General features: G+C 47.7%; 1 protein-coding gene and 1 long non-coding RNA gene across 2 annotated transcripts in view; one reads left to right on the forward strand and one right to left on the reverse strand.

Moving 5' to 3' along the window:
• Positions 1–9,119, forward strand: part of LOC144938537 (V-type proton ATPase subunit H-like) — a 104,159-nt gene extending 95,040 nt beyond the window's left edge. The window contains exon 15 of the mRNA XM_078866455.1: positions 8,920–9,119. Coding sequence (XP_078722581.1) covers positions 8,920–8,977 — 58 coding nt within the window. The 3' untranslated portion in view covers positions 8,978–9,119. The remainder of the gene's footprint in view (positions 1–8,919) is intronic.
• A 1,131-nt stretch (positions 9,120–10,250) lies between these two features.
• On the reverse strand, positions 10,251–18,940 carry LOC144938544 (uncharacterized). The gene is made up of 3 exons (XR_013637855.1): positions 18,830–18,940; positions 11,320–11,423; positions 10,251–10,442 (listed from the first exon to the last, which is right to left on the reverse strand). It is a non-coding gene; the product is annotated as an uncharacterized LOC144938544 (long non-coding RNA).
• Positions 18,941–19,177: the final 237 nt, after the last annotated feature.

The following is a 19,177-nucleotide window of genomic DNA, read 5'->3' on the forward strand; positions in this document are numbered from 1 at the left end:
CTGAGGGGCTCTCATCTCGAGGTGATGGTAGTGGAGGCATTTAACCAGACTGGATTGTGTGAGAGGCTCACAGATCCTTGATAGATTTGGCTGCGTTGGCTGGGTCATATAGCCCGTATTCCCAGCTACCGCATGCCCAAGAAGCGTCTATTTGGCCAGATAGATGGGGCTTAACGGGCACGACACGGGCTAAAGGAGAGATGGACTGATGTGGTACAGAAGGATGTGGAGTTGATTGGAATTGGCAATGACTGGTACCGGCGGTGTCAAAATCGGCCTCTGTGGAGGAGGTGCGTGTAGGACGCTACGGGAGAGTTGGAGGCAGTCGCCCTCCAGCAACAACGGAAGGCAGAGCGACGCTCACAACAACGAGCAGAGCTTTGGGCAGATAAACACAGAACGTTGGCACAGTGGGGAGCACAATTAGTGCATCTGATAGTCATCTCAGTCAGTCAACCCATGGCACCTGTGTCTGTTCTGTGACCTTCCAGTGGGCCTTTGACACCTCACGTGGCCTCAAAGTGCACCTAGCATGGCACAGGTGCCGTGGTGACGTCACCGCCACTTGGTGGCGAACGGCGGTCATCGTGGTGGGGCCCAGCGGTGGTGTGAGCAGCAAGCAATGGCAGGGCTACACCTTTACCGAATAGCACGAATGTCATTTTTCCGGGCGTTCACTGCGGATGTGATTTATGGTAAATGAGGTCCCTGGGTGCATTTTACGGAACGCGAATAGCAAACTCGAAAGCAGCGAGATTGTTTGACGGCGTAGGCCATTAATTACGGGCCACTTTGCGTAGCCTATTTCACTGCAGACAACGCACTCCTGGGGCGTCACGAGTGCACTTAGAGCCGGCGCAGAGACGAGCACAGGCCACCCAGCCAACGGGGCATGGAAATAGAGAGAGAGAGACGCGAACAATGAAGACGTTGTCAGGCGGCACGGCGTCGCGGGTATTTCTGACGTTGAAAGGCAACGCACGAGCGGATGAGCGGTGACTTTTAACATTTGTTTTTGTATTTCAAAATACTCGGGAGATGTATAAAAAAAACATCCCTCAACACCTTCTGCAATTGCGTTCCGGCCAGAAGGCTCAACGGTACGGCGAGCGGCTTGCAGTCGGAAGGCTGTGAGTAAATAGATCCCGGTTGGGACGTTGACTCAGAAACTCATCAGCTCTCTAGGGGCTCAATAAAACGAGAAGCACCTGATGAGGATATCAAATAGTGCTAGCCCTATGGATGGACTCATCTACGCCATGGGAATGTGGAGTGTCTACCACTGGCTCTGCAGGGGCTGTTCACGGCTGATGACCACCATTTGCGTTGATACTCTTTTGAACAGCAGCAGGATATCGCTATGACTACGATTAATGGGTAGAAAATTGGTGAGTGGCTGAAATGGGGCACTCAAATTGTCCGGCACGGGCTAAGGCTTTGTAAAGATCGAGTGCGACACTGCAAGGTGTGATTTGGGCTCGCTGTTGACTTTCTTGTCATCCATATATAAAAGTTAGTGGATTCGTGCGTGTGTGTGTGTGTCACACGGTACTCGCCCCCCAAAATGTAACGCCGTTTCTTTCGGGCCTATTGGTTGGCTACAACAACATTTACAATCGGGGACTGGCAGAAAGTGCCCGTTTTATTCACCGTGTTTTTTTTGGAGTCCAGCAATTGGTCAATATACGATTTGAGTCGACATGTCTCCGTTTTTATCACGTACCGTATCTGCGCCGTGTTGTGGGGAAAGGCGTTTGAGTATTCGCAATGTTGCTACACACGTGCTTTCGTTGCACAACATTAACGGTTGACACCTCATTAATGTCTCTTTTATTTCTCTACGATTTATCACCCATGCGACTTTTCTTTGTCGACAGACACTTATTATTTTCTCAAAATACCCTCACCATTTACTGTATGCAGCTCAGATATATTACATGGTGAGGGTATCTAACAACATTACATGTCACACTATACAGCACACTGTACTGTACGCTATCTACTGCCCATGGAAATCATTCGTGGCATTATCAACAGTTACGTCAACATCAAATGCCACCGTATTGATTGAAGACCCAATTTGTTCAGAAGAAGATGGAGTGTATACCAAAAATATTGTATAACAACAGGCCATTAGGCAGTGATTATATATTCGTTTAAGTTTTCGAATTATTACGTTAAATAGCATAATTTTTGCGTACTGTTACACACAGATCACAACACACATAGCACCTATATTCATGCATGGACTACCTCATCCCTTGGGTCTGGGTAACGCCCCCCCCCCCAGCTAGTTTATATAAATAAGACAAGGACGATTTATCTGAAATGGAAGCTTAACGTTCATTTTTGTTATTGAGAGAAATATAACACCAAGAGCGGCGAGTTTCAAAGGTTTGTTCAATGTCCTTTATTTGTTTTCAAAACAAGATGTTCAGCCCTTGGTAATCGTGGCTTTTGATCCAATTGTAACCCAGGCTCCCACATGAAATAGAATACTGGAGATTAAGGTGAAGGTGCTATTTCTCTCAGTAACCACCCTTACGCAAACGACCGCTCGAAAAAAATATCTCTTCACATGTCAACGATGGCCGATGGTCTAAAATAATCACGGAGTGGCCGCCAAGGAACGGAACGCGTCCGAGAGGGTCGGCCACCGGGGAGATGGAGCAACGGGATCGTTGGTGTCGGCTGGATTAGTGTGTCGCAGGATCGTGAGGGGTGGCATCGGCTTGGGGGGGGGGGGGGCATTAATCCAACAGTGGATTGAGAATGACCGATGATGATGACCAACAAATAAACAGAATCACATAATAAATCTGTCCATGGCCTTCTAGTTAAGCGAGTGAAACATTAATCCGTTGGCACATCACATGCTTAATGGGCGCATGGGGGAATGGAAGTTTTGACAGAAACCATACAGGAAAGAACTATCAACAACTTATCTTTATTCTAAGTGTCTCTGTGTTATCTCTCTCTGCTTACATGTCTGTATATGTGTCTCCGGTTCTGTGTTTTATCTCTCTCTCAAACTTAGCATTCTCTGGAAGAACGTAATCAACCAGGTAGGGTGTTGACTGTTATGTTAGCCGACTCTCTGTGCTGTATTGCGTTATATTTCTAAGCATACTAGGTTTGTTTTTCTCTTTCATTTATACCTGATGATGATTGCTTGTGTTGCAATCGAAACGTCATATGCTATTATTTAATTTGTTATTTTTTCTTTATACTTGACTTTACCGAAAGAACCCAAGAGTAATTCCTGCAGTCACGAAAGCTCCAAATTAAGTATCAACAACTTCTTTATAAATGAGGCTGGGATTTCCTATCGAATGCAACATTGTGCACGTGTAGTTTGGAGAGATTGAAGAGGCAATCAGGCGTAGGCAAGAGGATAGGTGCAAGGTCTTGGAGCCTGGAATTGAACAGGGCCAGCGAGCCGGCAGCGCGGAGGGCTGAGGGTAAGGGAGCTGCAGACTCAACGCTCGTCAGCTTTCCGCGGACTTGCGTGATTTCCAGCTGGACTCTCAAGTGTTTATGTTTCAATGTTTAAGAAGCGAGATGTTTCATTATTATAATTCACGGCTGTGACGGTGGAAGCGCTGTCAACGATGATGATGATGATGATTGCGAATGTAGTAATTGGGCTTTCGTGTGATTGATCGCGATAACGTCGGTGACATTTCATCTTTTACTGCACACACATCTCATTTTCATGGTCATCAGTTGCATGATTACTAAAACTATACAAATGAGTCGCCCTTAAATTGTAATTTTAATGTGATTCTTGAATGAGACAGTGCGGTTAAATTTTGTCTCACCATTCCAGCTTTGTGCATTTTCCCAATGACTTACCGTCTCACATCAGTGGGAGGTTGCCAATTTTCCTCCGCTGCCTCATTGTCTAAAACTGCCTTCAAACAGCCATTTCGGCTGTCGACTTCCTGGCCCTTGTTCAAGCCCAGGCTCAACACTTTCCCCTTTTCTGCCTATGACCGACGGCCTCCCTCTCTAAAACAAACATGTCCTCTGTCTCTGTACAGCCATCCTGACACGTGGTCCCATGTCAGGATGTGGGTTCGCACGGAGACTCGTAGACTTAAATTTCGATTTAAAGCTTTCGTGGCTGCAGAGATTCATCTTCTTATTTTATTATTTTCCTCCTACGTGACTTTACCGAAAGAACCAAGAAGACTCGTAGACTTGTATAAGAGGCCCATAGACTCACATTGAGACCTGTGATGGGCTGCCTCTGTCTTGAAAATAACTATTCTCGCTGTTTCTATACAGCCCCTTGAAATGCGGCCACATTTAGATGCTGTATTAATCCAAATTGTTTCGGATAATATTACGTGTCTCATTTACCTTTTTAGAGTTATTCTTCTACCGATTCAATATTTCCCCACATCTCACCTTCACATTTTGCTGGTTCCCTGAAATCGTTTTTTTAATGACGGTGTCACTGTGTACATGTAACATGTAATCTAAAGCCTAGTTCGCATTAGCCGGTAACAAGATCGCTATTATTCATCTATCACATGTACCTGTAAATGAGGAACACGTGGTTATGCGGTGGCATTGGGGCAGGGGTTGTGGTGTTCTTCCCGTTGACGTCGGTTGCTTGTGGTAGAGCAAAGCCAAAGTGATTTCCTGATCAATGAACATTGAAGCATTGCTGCTCACCTGTTTACAGCCCTGCAGAGCCGGTGGTAGACATTCCACAATTCTACAGTGGGGTCAAGTCTGTCCATCGGACAACCACTGTTGACTTCCTCACAAAATGGTACCAGTTTTATCGACCCCGGAGGGATGATGGGCTCAGCGAAACTCCCGACCAGGATTTTTAAGCGCAACGTTTTGTCCGCGAGCCACTCGCTCTGCTGTCGAGCCGCGTGGCCGGTTTGGTGGAGCAAACGGGCTGTTTGAATATCCAGAAAGGGCAAAAAGGCATTCAAGGAACAAGCGCCCATTCAAACGGTGATTATTAAAACTCACACTCATCAACATTCTGTGCAAAACTCAGGTGAAGTTCAAATCGCGCTCGCTTCATCACTGAGTCAGCTCCTGCTGTGACAGAAGTGGGGCGCCAACAATGATCCAAATGGCTGTTTTGAACAAAAAAAAGAGGCCCCTTTTATCCTCCTGCAGTCACCCTATGGGATTATTTAGCTTGTGAACTACGGGCCAGTGTGACATTTGAGCCAAATATAAATTCTACTTTATATATATATACAGTTTGATGCTAGTATTTTTTTTCCCTGGATGGTGCCTATCGTTCGTGACTCCGTGCCTAAGCTGTTGCACTTTGGACGACGCCAGGTGAGAAAACGGAGCGCCCTCGCTACATTCTGATAAGCGAAATGTCATCGAGGCGCGTGTGCCTGGCATTGTGGTGGACGGGGTTATAAAGGCTTTGGCTTCCAGGACTTTGGGAAACAGTACAAAGGGTCTCTGATAAACCCCCAAAAAGGTCACGGCAGCACGGGGCGTGCCACTTGAAGCTACCGGGATAATTTAGAAGCTTGAACAAAAACATGAAAGTAATAAAATAAATATCGAGTAAACTTTTATTACTTGACAGCTTTTTCAAATCTTTCCAGAGCACACGGCACAGAGAGTAACTTACTCTTAGTTCTTTCGGTAAAGTCACGTAGGTAAAAAATGAAATTAAAATTAATAAAAAAAAAATCACGACGTTTCGGAGGCAACACAAGCTTCCGTCTGCAGGTGAAACTGTCACAGCAAAACAATCTGTATCTTCCCATGTGCGGTTAGGATTAAGCTCACTGAAAGGGCTCTCGGACGTAGCTGTGTGATATCCGCTTCCGTGGGCCATTCTCTTACAAGAAGGGCTACGTTGCCCTGCAAGAGACCCGAATGGATGGTTCGCCTCGTGACGTGCTGCCGATTGCAGCATCGGAATAAAGTTTGAAGAAAAAATTCACGAAAGTTTTTAAGAAGGATCTGGGTGCTATTGCATCATTACTATTCCCTCTTCGTTTCGCTTTTCTGCATTGAATTTTATTTACAGCACTCAAAGTTGTTTTCCCTTTAACAATTAAAGGAGATTAAAACAAATGTTGAGAACTTTTTGAGTTCAGTTCTATCAAAATGTCAGCAGCTTATTTATTTTTAAATTCCGTATTGACCAACGCAGTAGCGGCTGGTGGGCCACAGAAACCACCACTAATTTGTGAATCTTAATTAATTGACAATATGCGAGGGCATGCACAGCAAGGTGCAGCAGGGTGCTTCTCCCCAGGGTCTTCCTGGGCAGCTGTTCTCTGGATCTGCCTCAGTTGCAAGTTAGCAATGATTAGGGCCCAACAAGCCCGCAAGCCCACAGTGATCTGCTGCCCCTGCAATCATGTCGCACAGCATATCGCGAAATAAGAAATCAGCGTTCACAGTGCGCCGATACATATGTAGGTACGCGCACGCACACGCGCACACAAACGCACGCGCGCGTGTCTCTGTCATATGGACGGGGCTATACAACACCGGAGCAGCCGCTGCGCAATCTCCATAGCAATGACGTAATCTACATGCAAATTGCTCTCACGTGGAGCAGAAATGATCCAAAGCAATCTTATTCGCAAGCGAGAGGCCACTGTTAAATCAACGGCAATCGGCTGAAACATCATCATGGTGTTATAGATAGATACGTTTTCTATTGAGCTCCACTGTTTTTGATGAACGTGCCGAGGTTTTAATTGACGCTTGTTCCCCGCTTGCCAGCACAATATCACGCAGCGCGCACCGTGTTCATTCGCGGTGCGATCGAGAGAGAGAAAAAAGAAAACTCGGCGATTAGTAAACACGTTCGTGAACTCGGGCCTCGGAGCCGATGTGATCTGGACGGTTCCGGACACTTGTGGCAGTCGGTCGAGAAGCGTCTTTCATTGGGCTATTGCCGGCGACTCGCATGGAGGAGAGGCGATCGCCGGGTGTCAAATCGTCGTCACACTCAACGCTCGCACGCTTTGCACGCTTTGCGTGCGAGCGTGCGTGCAGGGTGATGGAGCGGTTAGCACTGCGCATCGCTACGAACCCGGCGGCCCGAGTTAGATTTTCGCTCACGGCCAACACCGGTGACGATTATTTGAACCTGTTCTGGGCTACCCCCAAGGTAGATTCAGCCTCAAATGAGTGCGTAGTGCGTTCTGTAAACATTGCCACTAGGCAGACAAAGGCGGTCGGACGTGGGGCTGGCTACCCACTCCGTCGTGTGCCGTTCCAGCCTTCATAGCTACTTGCTAACAGCACTTCCCCCAATAGTCTGTTAAGGCTATATGGGGGATCTTTGTATTTTCTGTACGAGTGTTCGGCAGAGCGAGAGTGTGGCGGTTAGCGCTACGCTACGCTCAGAACCCGGCGGCCCGAGTAAGATTTTCGCTCACGGCCAAAACTAGTGACGATTATTTGAACCGGTCTTGGGCCTCCCCTAAGTCAACTGAGCCTTAAATGAGTACCTGGTGTGGTGTGTAAACATCGCCACTAGGGAGACAAAGGCGGTCGGCCGCGGTGCTGGCCACCCACCCCCTCGTGTACCGTGCCTGCTTTCATAGGTGCACGCTAACAGCACTTGCCCCAACAGCCTGGGTAAGCTGTACGGGGGCTCTTTGTCTTTGTTATGTACCGTGTCCAGATTTGTGTCAGACAAACAATCAATGGGCTCGCGAGTATAATCTGTATGGGATAATTACTCACGATCGATGCTGCAGTGCGTTCTTACTTTTATCTAAATGTCTTCTTTGATCCTGTCCCAAATTAACGTGTAATCTATTTGTTCTAGTTTTCTGTTGTGGTTGATCACTTAACAATGTTATAATTCTCTAATGATGCGGCATAAAAGCCCACGCTGATTCGAATCGATATCTTTGCTAAATTCAAGTGTATTTAGTTTCGTCGGCTATAATCAGCAGTTTTTCTTCTTCTCTAATTGCCGCAATGCCACTGCGACTAATATATTTCCGTCAAGTTTTAAAAATGTTTTAAATAAACGCTAAATGAATATGAGTGGTGTCTCTAAGAGCCTGCGATGAAGTCTGGGCTCTCAAGTGTGGCGCCTTCGTCGTCTTCAGCACAGCCACCAATTACTGAACACAGAAAGAGAGAGAAAAAACGCATTAACTTGGGGTTTGCACTTAGTGTGGCTACATTTCAGCTCTGAAAATTAATAAGAATAATATTGGGTTGACTGTCAGGGCACGGACATTAATCGCTGTAGCAGGACGGGTGGTTAAGTGCCACCGCCGAGTGTGGATAACGGGTCACACGAGGTGATCTCGGAAGCAGTTATGTGATATCTCCTTCCTCGGACCGTTCTAGAGAAGAGGCACAGCCTCGACGTACGTGGCGAAGGGACATCTGACCAATAATGGCAGAGGTTCTTTGCAAGCCATCTGGCTACCATGAAGAGGTTCGTTCATGAGGCTATTCCATTTTCTGCTCCCCCCTCCTCTTTTCCGAACATAGATGGACTCGTCCATCTGGCAAACTGCCAAATCGCTGTCCTTGGTGCTGACGTCAGGACAAACCGCCACTTTTTTTAAAAAAATTATTGCTGTGGATTTCACACCTGATGACGATTGTTTGTGTTGCAGTCGAAACGTCGTGAGAATTTGTATTGTTTTATATTTATATTATTTTATTTTATTATTTCCCTTCTACGTGACTTTACCGACAGAACCAAGAATATGAATCCCTGCAGTCACGAAAGCTTTAAATCAAAATAATGGCAGACTTGGCTGAAAAGACAATGACGCTACGCCCTGCAAGAATTCCGCACGGATCTCTTGGTCTCACGACACACAACACTGATCGCATCAGAGGGACAGGACTGCGCAAAGCAGCGTGGATGACAAGTTCGGGTGAATTGCGCCGTTGACTCACGCCTTTGGCTCTTTGCACTTGCAGGGAGTACCTGGGAAAGCAACTCCAGAGCCAGCAGGGCTCCGTTCCCACGCGGAGCTAGAACAGCGCCACCACCGCCACCACCGCCACCACCGCCACTACCCTCACCACCGCCACCACCGCCACCACCCTCACCACCGCCACTACCCTCACCACCGCCACCACCGCCACCACCACCACCACCAACCACCACCGTTGCCGCCACCGTGACCGTCACCGCCACCACCGTTGCTGCCACCGCCACCACTGCAGCTCCGCACGAGACTGGGGCTGTCCTCCTTCAAAACTGCTGCCCTGGTGACGGCGGTTCGAGTACCTCCTCTGACTCGTGGAGTGAAATATCGAGATTGAAGATCGTTGCCTCTGTAAATGTATCTGTCGGTTTCCCTGTCGATTTTTCTTTCTTTCAACCTCTTTAATGGTCATCATCTTAGAAGCCACGAGTCCCATTGTCGAATGGGCTCTCCTTGTACCGTACTGCTATTCTGTGCCTCTTCTCTTAGTCACATCCACTATCCTTATATAGAGATCGATAGACTTACAGATCCGTTTGACTCACGTATACACTTACATGACCCATATATATTTACACCATAGACTTGTATAGAGATCCATTACTTACATGAGGTCCCACAGTCACCCATTTCAAAGCTAGAAGCTCCATTATTGCATCATGGGCTTGGATGCTCGGATTTTCTTTCTTCAGCTGCTGCTATTCTGTGCCCCATCTCGAGTCACGTGCGCTGCCCTCATACCTCATCCCACCTTGTCCTCCCATCTTATCCTCGGTCTCCCACTATTCCCTCTGCTCCGCACCAGCATATCTATAGCCATTCGAGTCTACGGGTCTCTGTGACGAGTTACTTCCCGTGCGGATGTCTTCACGTTCACTTTCCTCAATCGGTGCAGGATATAACCTCCGCCTGCGGAAGCTCAGTCGGAAATAAAGACGTGTGATTATTGTCAACGGTTTGCGATGATCAGTTTTTAATAATTTGCGGGAAGACGACGAAAACAACAACAACAACAATAACAACAGAGCGTGAGCAATGAGGCTGTGCAAAGCAGCGGGCAACACGTAGGGACAATAAACAGGGAAGCAAGAAAACAAAAATGATTGACAGCTTGCAAACGCGTACGGAGCGGGGGTAAGAATAGGGGCACACGAGAGAGAGAGAGAGACAGGGCAACTTGGCGCTTGACCCGAGGGCTAACGAGATGCAAATGAGTCCCAGTGGAGAGGACGAGGGTACCAGGGTCACCGATGCACGGATCCCACAAGACCCATGTGGGATTGCAACTCTTCTCCACTGCAACAACCGAGCCGTGCCGAGCCATCCCCGGTGGTCGCGGGGCAGCAGGTGCCAGGTTGGTTTTCCACTGCGTAAGCCGTGCCGTGCCGCCGACGGCACACGCGGTGAACGAGTCGAGGCGCGTGTGGGAGACGCAGCGACGCAGCGTTGTCGACCGTCGTCACGCTTGCTTCCGGCTTCACGTCTCAAACATCTTTTTTTTTTCTCAAACATCTGTTATGCAAAAAAATATTTAAACTCAACTGTTTTTTTTTTTTTTACCAGGTGAGGCCCACTGAACTATGTTGCTCTGTTTCAGAAGCCGCCTGGTCACAAATGATAGCTCAACGAAGTGGCTCATCGTGTGGACATTTATAGCAGACAAATACTCTAAACGCGCGATGTTGATTCTAAATGTGGAGTCGAAAACCAGGGGACCCGGAGAAAAACCCACGTGACCACGGGGAGAACACGCACACTCCAAATACAGGGTGTTTGAAAAAGATGTACCCAATTTCAAAGCAGTATATTTCACAAATCGGGTCCATCTTTTTCAAACACCCTGTATAAAGGCGTCAGTATCGAACTCACAGCCTCCTGTATGCCAGGCGAGGTAGGTCATAATCAAAATATATATTTATGCCGGAGGAATCCGATGAGCTGTAAAGTTTACATCTCACCACTGCTTGTGTTATCCATCCAAGCACAAACCATCCTTGAACCTGCTTAGCTTCCGAAACATGACCAGATGTAGTTCATTCAGGCTGAATCTATTGCAGGTAAACTTGAGATCAGTCTCTGCAGCAGATTTTTTGCAGTGGACTATTCACGATGCAGTATCATGTACAAAACTAAAATATATCGATAGCAATCGAGCACAGCGCTAATGGTAGAAACAAATTCGGGTTGATGGATCTAAAAGCCCTCTTTTTATCGTGCGTACCAAATTAAAAATGTTTTTTTTTTTATCGAAAATCCATCAAGGCGCACAAGTCTTGTTATTGAAAGATTACATCTGGGTGAAAACAATAAGTGTGACTTAATTTAAACCCAACGCGAGCGGGCGAGGCATCAAAGCGACGATCGACAGGTTGGATCAATGGAATATGACCTTTCCTCCATTCCAGGAGGAGTCGCCTCTCCCCGTTCGCCCCGAGGCATTTCCCCGCTGTCGCGTTTCGTTCACCGCGCCTCGCCCGTGCCGCCACCACCACGCTGGCGAGGGAGGGAGGGGAGGGAGGGGAGGGAGGGTAAGGGAGGGGAGGGAGGGGGCGGAGGGGGGAGGGGAGGGAGGGAAGAGTAGGGGAGGGGCGGGAGGGGGCGGAGGGAGGGGAGGGAGGTCAGCGTGCGTCGGAATGACGGCACGCGCGTACGTCGTTTTCCCTGCCAGTGTTTGTCAGTCATAATATTTTTTTCTTTCGTGGCTAGGCCACGTAATTGATGATCTGAGCAAATTTGTGTTCTTGAAGCCGCGGCAGTTGACACGGTTTGTTTCTGATTTCCTGTGTTGATTTTTTTTTTACTTTCTAGGTCTTGTCCTGATCATGTTTGACTTAGTTTCAAGAGTTATAATGCTACACTTGGTTGTATCTATTTTTCTTCCGTATGGCAAGCTGGAAATTGCAAAATGTTTTACGTGTATCAATTTTATCGCGAGAATCGCTCTTCAACAATCATAATTGGCGTGCTAAATACTTGGTCACGTGATAAATACATTGGATAATTAGGTCATTACATGTCCTAACCCAAACATCTATTGTGATCTGTAATGCTCGTTGTTGGTGTAATGTTTCTTCTCCATTGGCTCCTTAACTGTGCCACTTGAACTCTTAAACCGTAGCCTCTACCAATGCCACCACCGCCACCACCACCACCAGCTAAATCCCAAAATGAATGGGTGACCTCAAATGACACTCTTGATTCGTTGCTCATTGGTGGAGGCGCTGGGTTATCTGCTGCTGCCCACGTGCCGTTTAGACCGAGGGCTCATAACAGCCTGAATCATGCGTGGGCAAGTTGATGCGTCTGCGATGTTGTTTTTCAAATAGCCTACGAAGGGAATTCCAGTTGAAACTGAACTTTGAGATTCCAGAAAATGTGAAAATGAAGTGAGGTGCTGTGAATGAAACGTATCTCTACTTTTCGTCTGTTTGTTCAGTCTTCATTTATGCGAGCAAACACGCCAAGAGAGGTGCACGCTATGGAAATTATACTGGGAGGCAGAAAATAAGAACGGGTGGATCAAAGAATGATTGCGAGTTAGAGTCACCACATTGACTATGAAGAATGATAAACTGCGAAGCTTGGGCAAGGACACATCGTTGCCAGAAGGGATGCTGGCTGGTTCCTCGCGACTGACGTTGGCAAGGTAGCCAACGTCGTCTCAAGGACAATTCAGATAAGAAACGTGAATTTTGAGTGGGGAAATAGAAGCCGCTTATTTTTTTTTATCTCAAAATATCAACAAACACTTCACAGAGACCAGACAGAAGTGCAGAGATTGTTGAGATATGCCCACACTTTTTGAAAAACCCACGAGAGGTATCAAGCAATGCGCTGCTCGCGCTAGACACAAAGCAAAGCGAGCAAGAGCTAACATTAAAATAAATTAAATCACGACGTTTCGGGCGCAACACAAGCGTCCAGAAACGTCGTGACTTTACCGAAAAAACCAAAGAGTATGAATCTTTGCAGTCACGAAAACTTCAAATCGAGAACTGGCTTAGGACGTTGTGCATTGAAAGGGGGCACCAAATGTAATGTCTGCCCCATGGGCGAGCGCCACCACCGAGGCGACAAATCTCTGTGTGCACATTAGTCCTTTTCACTCCGGCTGTAGCTGAATGTCGCAGCTCTGCCAAGACCGGCAGGTCAATCCGACGTCAACGACCACAGCAGGAAGTCTTCACGACCGTTCAACTGCTGATGGTCAGCAGTTGTCCTGAATAAATACCATCGATCCAATCGCCGGAGGAGACCAATTTCCGCACACTTACGCGTATCGAGATTGAAAAATAAAATTACTTCAGTCGGTCGCGACAATTGGAACGTCACTCAGCTGTCTATGCAACGGTCACAGCGACTGATGCACGGCTCCCGGCGTATTCTTCATCTTTATTTCCTCTGGCATACAGCAGTGGAAACCCAAGTGTTTTTTTTTTACATCGTGAAAAATGAGTACCTACGAAAAAAGTATTCAACTCTGTCGGGGGTGAAGGTACTGGGCGTCTGATGGGGTATTAAACAGTGACAGCCTTGACCACTAGTCGTCGGCGCTTGCCAAAAAGTCCATGTCGTCGGTGAAATGGCAAAGAGTATTTTTAAACTTTTTTCATTAAGAAAGTAATTTTTTTTTTCTTCGTACATTTCCAAATGCGTATACGAATAACTACATGGTGGGGAAGGTCAATTTGACAACATTTGACCAAGTTTTTGATGGAAAAAAAGCCCAACATGAGATGTGAGTAATTGGATTTGATGTAGTGCAACGCTTGTCTGACATTGGCGGCGAGTAATATTTTAGAAAATAAAATTATAGAGAGAGCGAGAGAGCTACGCTTGAATAAACTCACGCAATAGCGAGATGCGGAGCGACCGAGGGGGGGGGGGGGGTCGTAGATTGGTTCGAAGGTTATTTTGAACTAAAATCGACAGCAGCTTTCACTTGCCTCTTTTTGTTCAAAATGGCATCCCCGCAAATGTAGCCAGCGCCAACTCTAGGCCCCCCCCCCCCCCCCCCCCCCCGATTAAGCATAATTTTTTTTTACCAAATCCATCTAGCTGCCGCCCCTCGGCTGAACTCTACCCTCGGCAAAGTCGATCTGCGAGCGACAGCAAAGACCGGGTCCACCTCTCTTCAAATCATCAGCGCGCACAACGCCGCCTCGCCGAGCCTGTGACCCCCACAATGCCCTCGCAAACGAGGGAGCGGCCACGCAGCACGGAGTTGTTTATGTTTTAGTGTCGCGCCGTTCGAGGACCTGGTGTGGGCGTTCAGCTTCGGCCCGCGGTGAATGTCTATGTTGCTCCTTCGCGCAAGGTTACGGCTTCCCGAACGGCGCAAAAATCGAGTTGGGTTCGACATTTTTTTCGAGTGACCCGCAAGATGTTGCCGGGAAAAACAACGCCCCGCGTCTCTCACGGTGGTTGAATTCCGCCAGAACACGAAGTGCTCATTGCGTAAAGGCAAGATGACCCAAAAAACAACTAAATTATGCTTTCGTCATCCATAGAATGAAGAAAGAAGAGGCGAGAGGGGGACAAAGCCACGGCTCCTGCCATTGTTATGGTGGAACGGTGAAGGGACATAAAACAAATTCAGAGATTTCTCGCCCTAGTGAGTGTCGAGGCGGTGCTCATCCCCTGTTTACAGCCCTGAATCAGTGGTGGGAATTTCAAAGTCCGATAGCAAGGGGCCACACAATAGGACAACCACTCTTGACTTCCAACAAAGTAATTCCGATTTTATCGACCCTGGACATCATGAATGACCGAGCCAACTCGCAAGCAGAATTTGAACTCGCGACCTTCCGATTGCGAGCGGTTCGCCCTCCATCACAATCACAATCTGTATCTGGATGAATCCGATGAGCTATGAAGCTCTTTCTTTCACAGCAGGTTAAAACCACAACACCTGGTCGGCTGCGTTTGAGGGAGGGACGTCACACACGAACAAACGACGCACGTGTTGACACTTGCGTTATACACAAAGCACTTATCCACGAGGGGGACACCGCAGCACGTGGTGAGGCTCACGCTGCATTATCCTGCTAAAGATGTCTTCCTTTGCGCGGATAATGAATTGAGTAGCGGCCACTGATCGATGTCCCGGTTGTGAATCAAGTTGGTGGATTCCGAAGTGAATCCCGCCCTCGCCCTCGGTTAGAATTTGCACTCACGCACCGCGAACATCAGTGGCGAACGAGAGTCGAGGTGTTTCGTCGCAGCAACTGTTGGGTGTTATTTGACACGGCCGTTATCGCTCGCTGAATACACTGCTTGAGGTATTTTATTTGTGTGTGTGTGGCGACTGGACTGTGGCCGTTCGTCGTTGGAACGTGATGGAGAAGAAACGCTCACGCCTTCAAGGCGCACAAGCCTTGTTACTGAAAGATTACATCGGGGTGAAAACAATAAGTGTGACTTCATTTAAACCCAACGCGAGCGGGCGAGGCATCAAAGCGACGATCGACAGGATGGATCAATGGAATATGACCTTTCCCCCCATTCCCGGAGGAGTCGCCTCTCCCCGTTCTCCCCGAGGCATTTCCCCGCTGTCGCGTTTTGTCCCACGTCGCCTCGCCCGTGCCACCACCACCACCACGCTGGCGAGGCGGATGCCTACGGATGAGTGACGGCGCAGGAGAGGACACAGAACTGAGAATTCTTCCACGGAGGAACTATTAAGCCGTTGATGCTCAACTGAAGTGAGTAAGTGTCACCTAAATGTGTCAAAACAATGGGTGCAAATTACTAAAAAGTGGTTGTAATATTTTGTATATTAAAGTTTGAAAGTGCCTTCACCGTACTTCTTATCTGCATACTTCATCATTGTCATTAGTCTATCCACTACTGGATCAAGGCCTTTCTGAGCTGATCTCATTGCTCTGTACACACAGGGATTATTCTCTCGGGGAAATTCCCTCCTTGAGCTGTAATTCTGTCGACTATCTCACCCGTTGGCCCTCATCCCTTGTGGCTCTCTTTCCTGCCCAAGCCCGCTTACCTTGCTGGACTGTGAATTTCTCTGCATGCATAACATTGGATATGTGCAATTTCGAACATGCAAAGCTCTTGAAATGATGCCCTTGCTCAATTCAAGAAACGTGTGACATCGTATTGCGCTTTGTGTTCATGGCCGTATGACGTCTTGGGGCCTTTGAGCCTGTGCTTAGCAACTGTGTGAAAAAAAATTAATATCACAATGTTCAACTTTTTGAGAGTTTGAAAACAAAAAATACTCTTCTTGTCAGAATACATCAACCTGGAGTGACAATTGAGGCAGTGGCTGACAATTGAATGGTGATGAAATAATGGGCGCCACGGTGGCGAGATGTTAACTACCTCGCCTGGTATACAGGAGGTCATGGCTTCGACACCAACTCTGACGCCTGCTGCTATATATTTGGAGTTTGCTTGTCTCTCTCCCCGTTGCCGTGTGTATTTTTCTCCGGGCTCTCCGGTTTTTCCCTCCACATTTCGAATCAGGGTTGGGATCGAACCCACGACCTCCTGCATACCAGGCGAGGTAATTAACATCTCGTCGGCGCGGCACAGCAATCTGTGTTCACCACAAGTAAATCGGCGGGTCACGTGTGGTGTGATGAAGTGTGGTTGCTGCCACTTCTTCTGGGCCAGCGTGCAAGGGGAGGCCAAAATACCCTCCACCAGAGGGCCCTCTCCAGAGCTCAATCGAAGTGAAGATCTTTCTGCCGCGAGGACGGGAAGCGTGAACGTAATTGCAGGCCTGCGCCTTTACTCGTCACGATTTGCCACGTGACGAGTTCGTGCACCACGTGTGGAGCTCCAAGTGTCTGGATGCATGAAACAAATTCGGGTTAAGCATGTTTGTGTTCATTTCGTTTGTAAACGCAACCGCCACTCAAGATTTGTTCAATTCGCGTCCTGTCTAAAATCAAAAACACGTGTCAGACTCACGGGGCCGTACACAATGGGCGACCGCCCTTTCATCATTTATTTTTTTGAAGATAGATTCAGAATTGCAGAGCTCCTCTGTGCCTCTGCTAAATCTTGCAGCTGCATGTTGATCTTGCGCGTTACAAAGTCTCAGCGCACATTCGTCAGCCACATTGCCCTAAGATGAAACATAAAACAGCAACTGCTCGAAACGCCGCCTATAATACAAAAAAAATGTGATTAATCATCGTGATTATCATAATCATAATCATCGTAAACAGCAGCAGTAGCAGCCGTGGTCAATCCACTGCTGCATGAAGGCTTCGCCAATCCGTCGTCACCTTTAATCACCTTGCGATGCAAAATATCCACCGAGCACCTGCACCAAAAACGGATTCCATCGTTCCGTCTCTTCGCTAGATGCGTTCCGGTCTCCTTGCCAGGCGGTGTTGTTGTTAAACGTGTTGAGGTTGTGTTATTCGTGCCCATGTACAACTACCAACTCAGTATCACAAGATATACGTGTGACACTAATTAATATCATACTATAAACAATAACCCAATATTTATCTGTTTAATTTCGGTTATCAACGCCTACACATTTATCATCATTTATAGCCTGTTCATTAAGTACGCTAATCTATCCGCATATTTTAGCCCAGGGAATATTATTTTTTGTGCAAGCGTACAAACAATTGGCCCGCAGTGCGACCGCGTAGGGGTCGGCGTCCGCCACCGTACGTCCGCGGGTGGCGCCACGCGTCGTCCGGCACGATGTCCGACGTTCCGTCGTACGTGCAGGAGAGCTTCGACGGGAGATGAAACACCATCGGCACGTCACGATGACCGGCACGCGAGACGCTGGAAAACAGCTCGTATTTGCAGCGCATTTCCCAGTTCCCCTTTGCGCCTTTGCAGCCTTTGACATTCGAGCCTTCGGTGGGCTCCGATCCACCGTCGTTTCCTTTCCATTCCACCAAAGAGCACTCACGAGTCAATTTTGAATGTGCGTGCGCTTTTGGTGTACAAAAAGTTATCCCAAGTTTTACTTGTCCAATCGGACAAGAAGAAAAAGCAATATATATATAGCATATATATAGGCAGAATACTTTATATCGTGGAATAGAAATTAAAATTGCAATTTTACAGGGCCTTTGTCAATCCACTGCTGGGCAAAATGTATACCTCACAACACCACCATGTCAGTCTCGGGGGTTGTTTGACCATACTTCACCACGCTGGTCAGTGAGCGTTGGTGAGGAAGAGGCCTAGGACTATTTCAGATACCGCTCGCCACTGGTGTTAGCGAGTTCACTTGCTTGCTTGCTTGTGACCGTGCAAATCTTTCGGTCGTTTTTTAACCCACTTCCCGTGATCCAATCGAGCTGACATTTTGCACACAGACTCGTTGTGCGTGATAATTTATTTTCGTGAAAAAAAATCCAAAATTTTCCACTTTTTATGATTTTTTTTTTCATATTTAATTTAAAATACCAATGTGATAAAACTGAAACTCTTACTCAAGAAAAACAGAAATGAATAATAAAATAAAACCGATGCCACGCATACAAAGGATTTATAGTGAAAAACTTTGTTTTTACGGGTTAATTTTTATTCGTCCAGGTAAGGTCCACTGAGCTGTATAGCTCTTTTTCAGAAGCGACCTGGCCCAAAATGATAGCTCAACGAAGTGGCTTATAATCATTTGGATATGTGTAGCAGCAAAATACTCTAAACGCGTGTTTCTAAATGGGGAGGGAAAACCCGGACGAGCCGGGGAAAACCCCACGCGACCACGGGGAGAACCCACGACCTCCTGCGCGGTAGTTAACATCTCGGCACGGTGGCGGAGTACTGATGTTTACACACAGCAAAAAGATGTCCTTGTATTTCCGAGTTAACTGCGGCGTGATGCACAACTGTTTCATATCATCACTCGGCGCTGATGTTAACAGTGGCCGATCAGTGGACTTCACTTTTCTCACGTGTCGCGCTGAAATAGGTGAAGGATCAGCACGAGAAATGCGCGTCCACGCCACTGCTCTGGGTGACTTCCCACGCGAGGGAGCTCCAGCTAAGTCGGCAAACTGTTTCACGCCGGGCCAGACGTCCTCAAAGAAGTGGTCGCGGTGAAGCCGCGCGACACCGCTGGGTGGACAGAGGCGGGAGGGGGGGGGGGTGCGGGGGGGGGAGGGGGCGTGCGGTGGGAGGGGGGAGAGATTTAAAAGACTCAAGAGCCGCATGGCTCACAGGGCTATTCCTAATAAATGTAACTTGAAACGTGCACCATCGTCTGCCACGCCGGGAGATGGACACGGCGACTAGGCTACTAT

This window comes from Lampetra fluviatilis, chromosome 2, assembly GCF_964198595.1.
Source record: "Lampetra fluviatilis chromosome 2, kcLamFluv1.1, whole genome shotgun sequence".
Taxonomy (NCBI): domain Eukaryota; kingdom Metazoa; phylum Chordata; class Hyperoartia; order Petromyzontiformes; family Petromyzontidae; genus Lampetra; species Lampetra fluviatilis.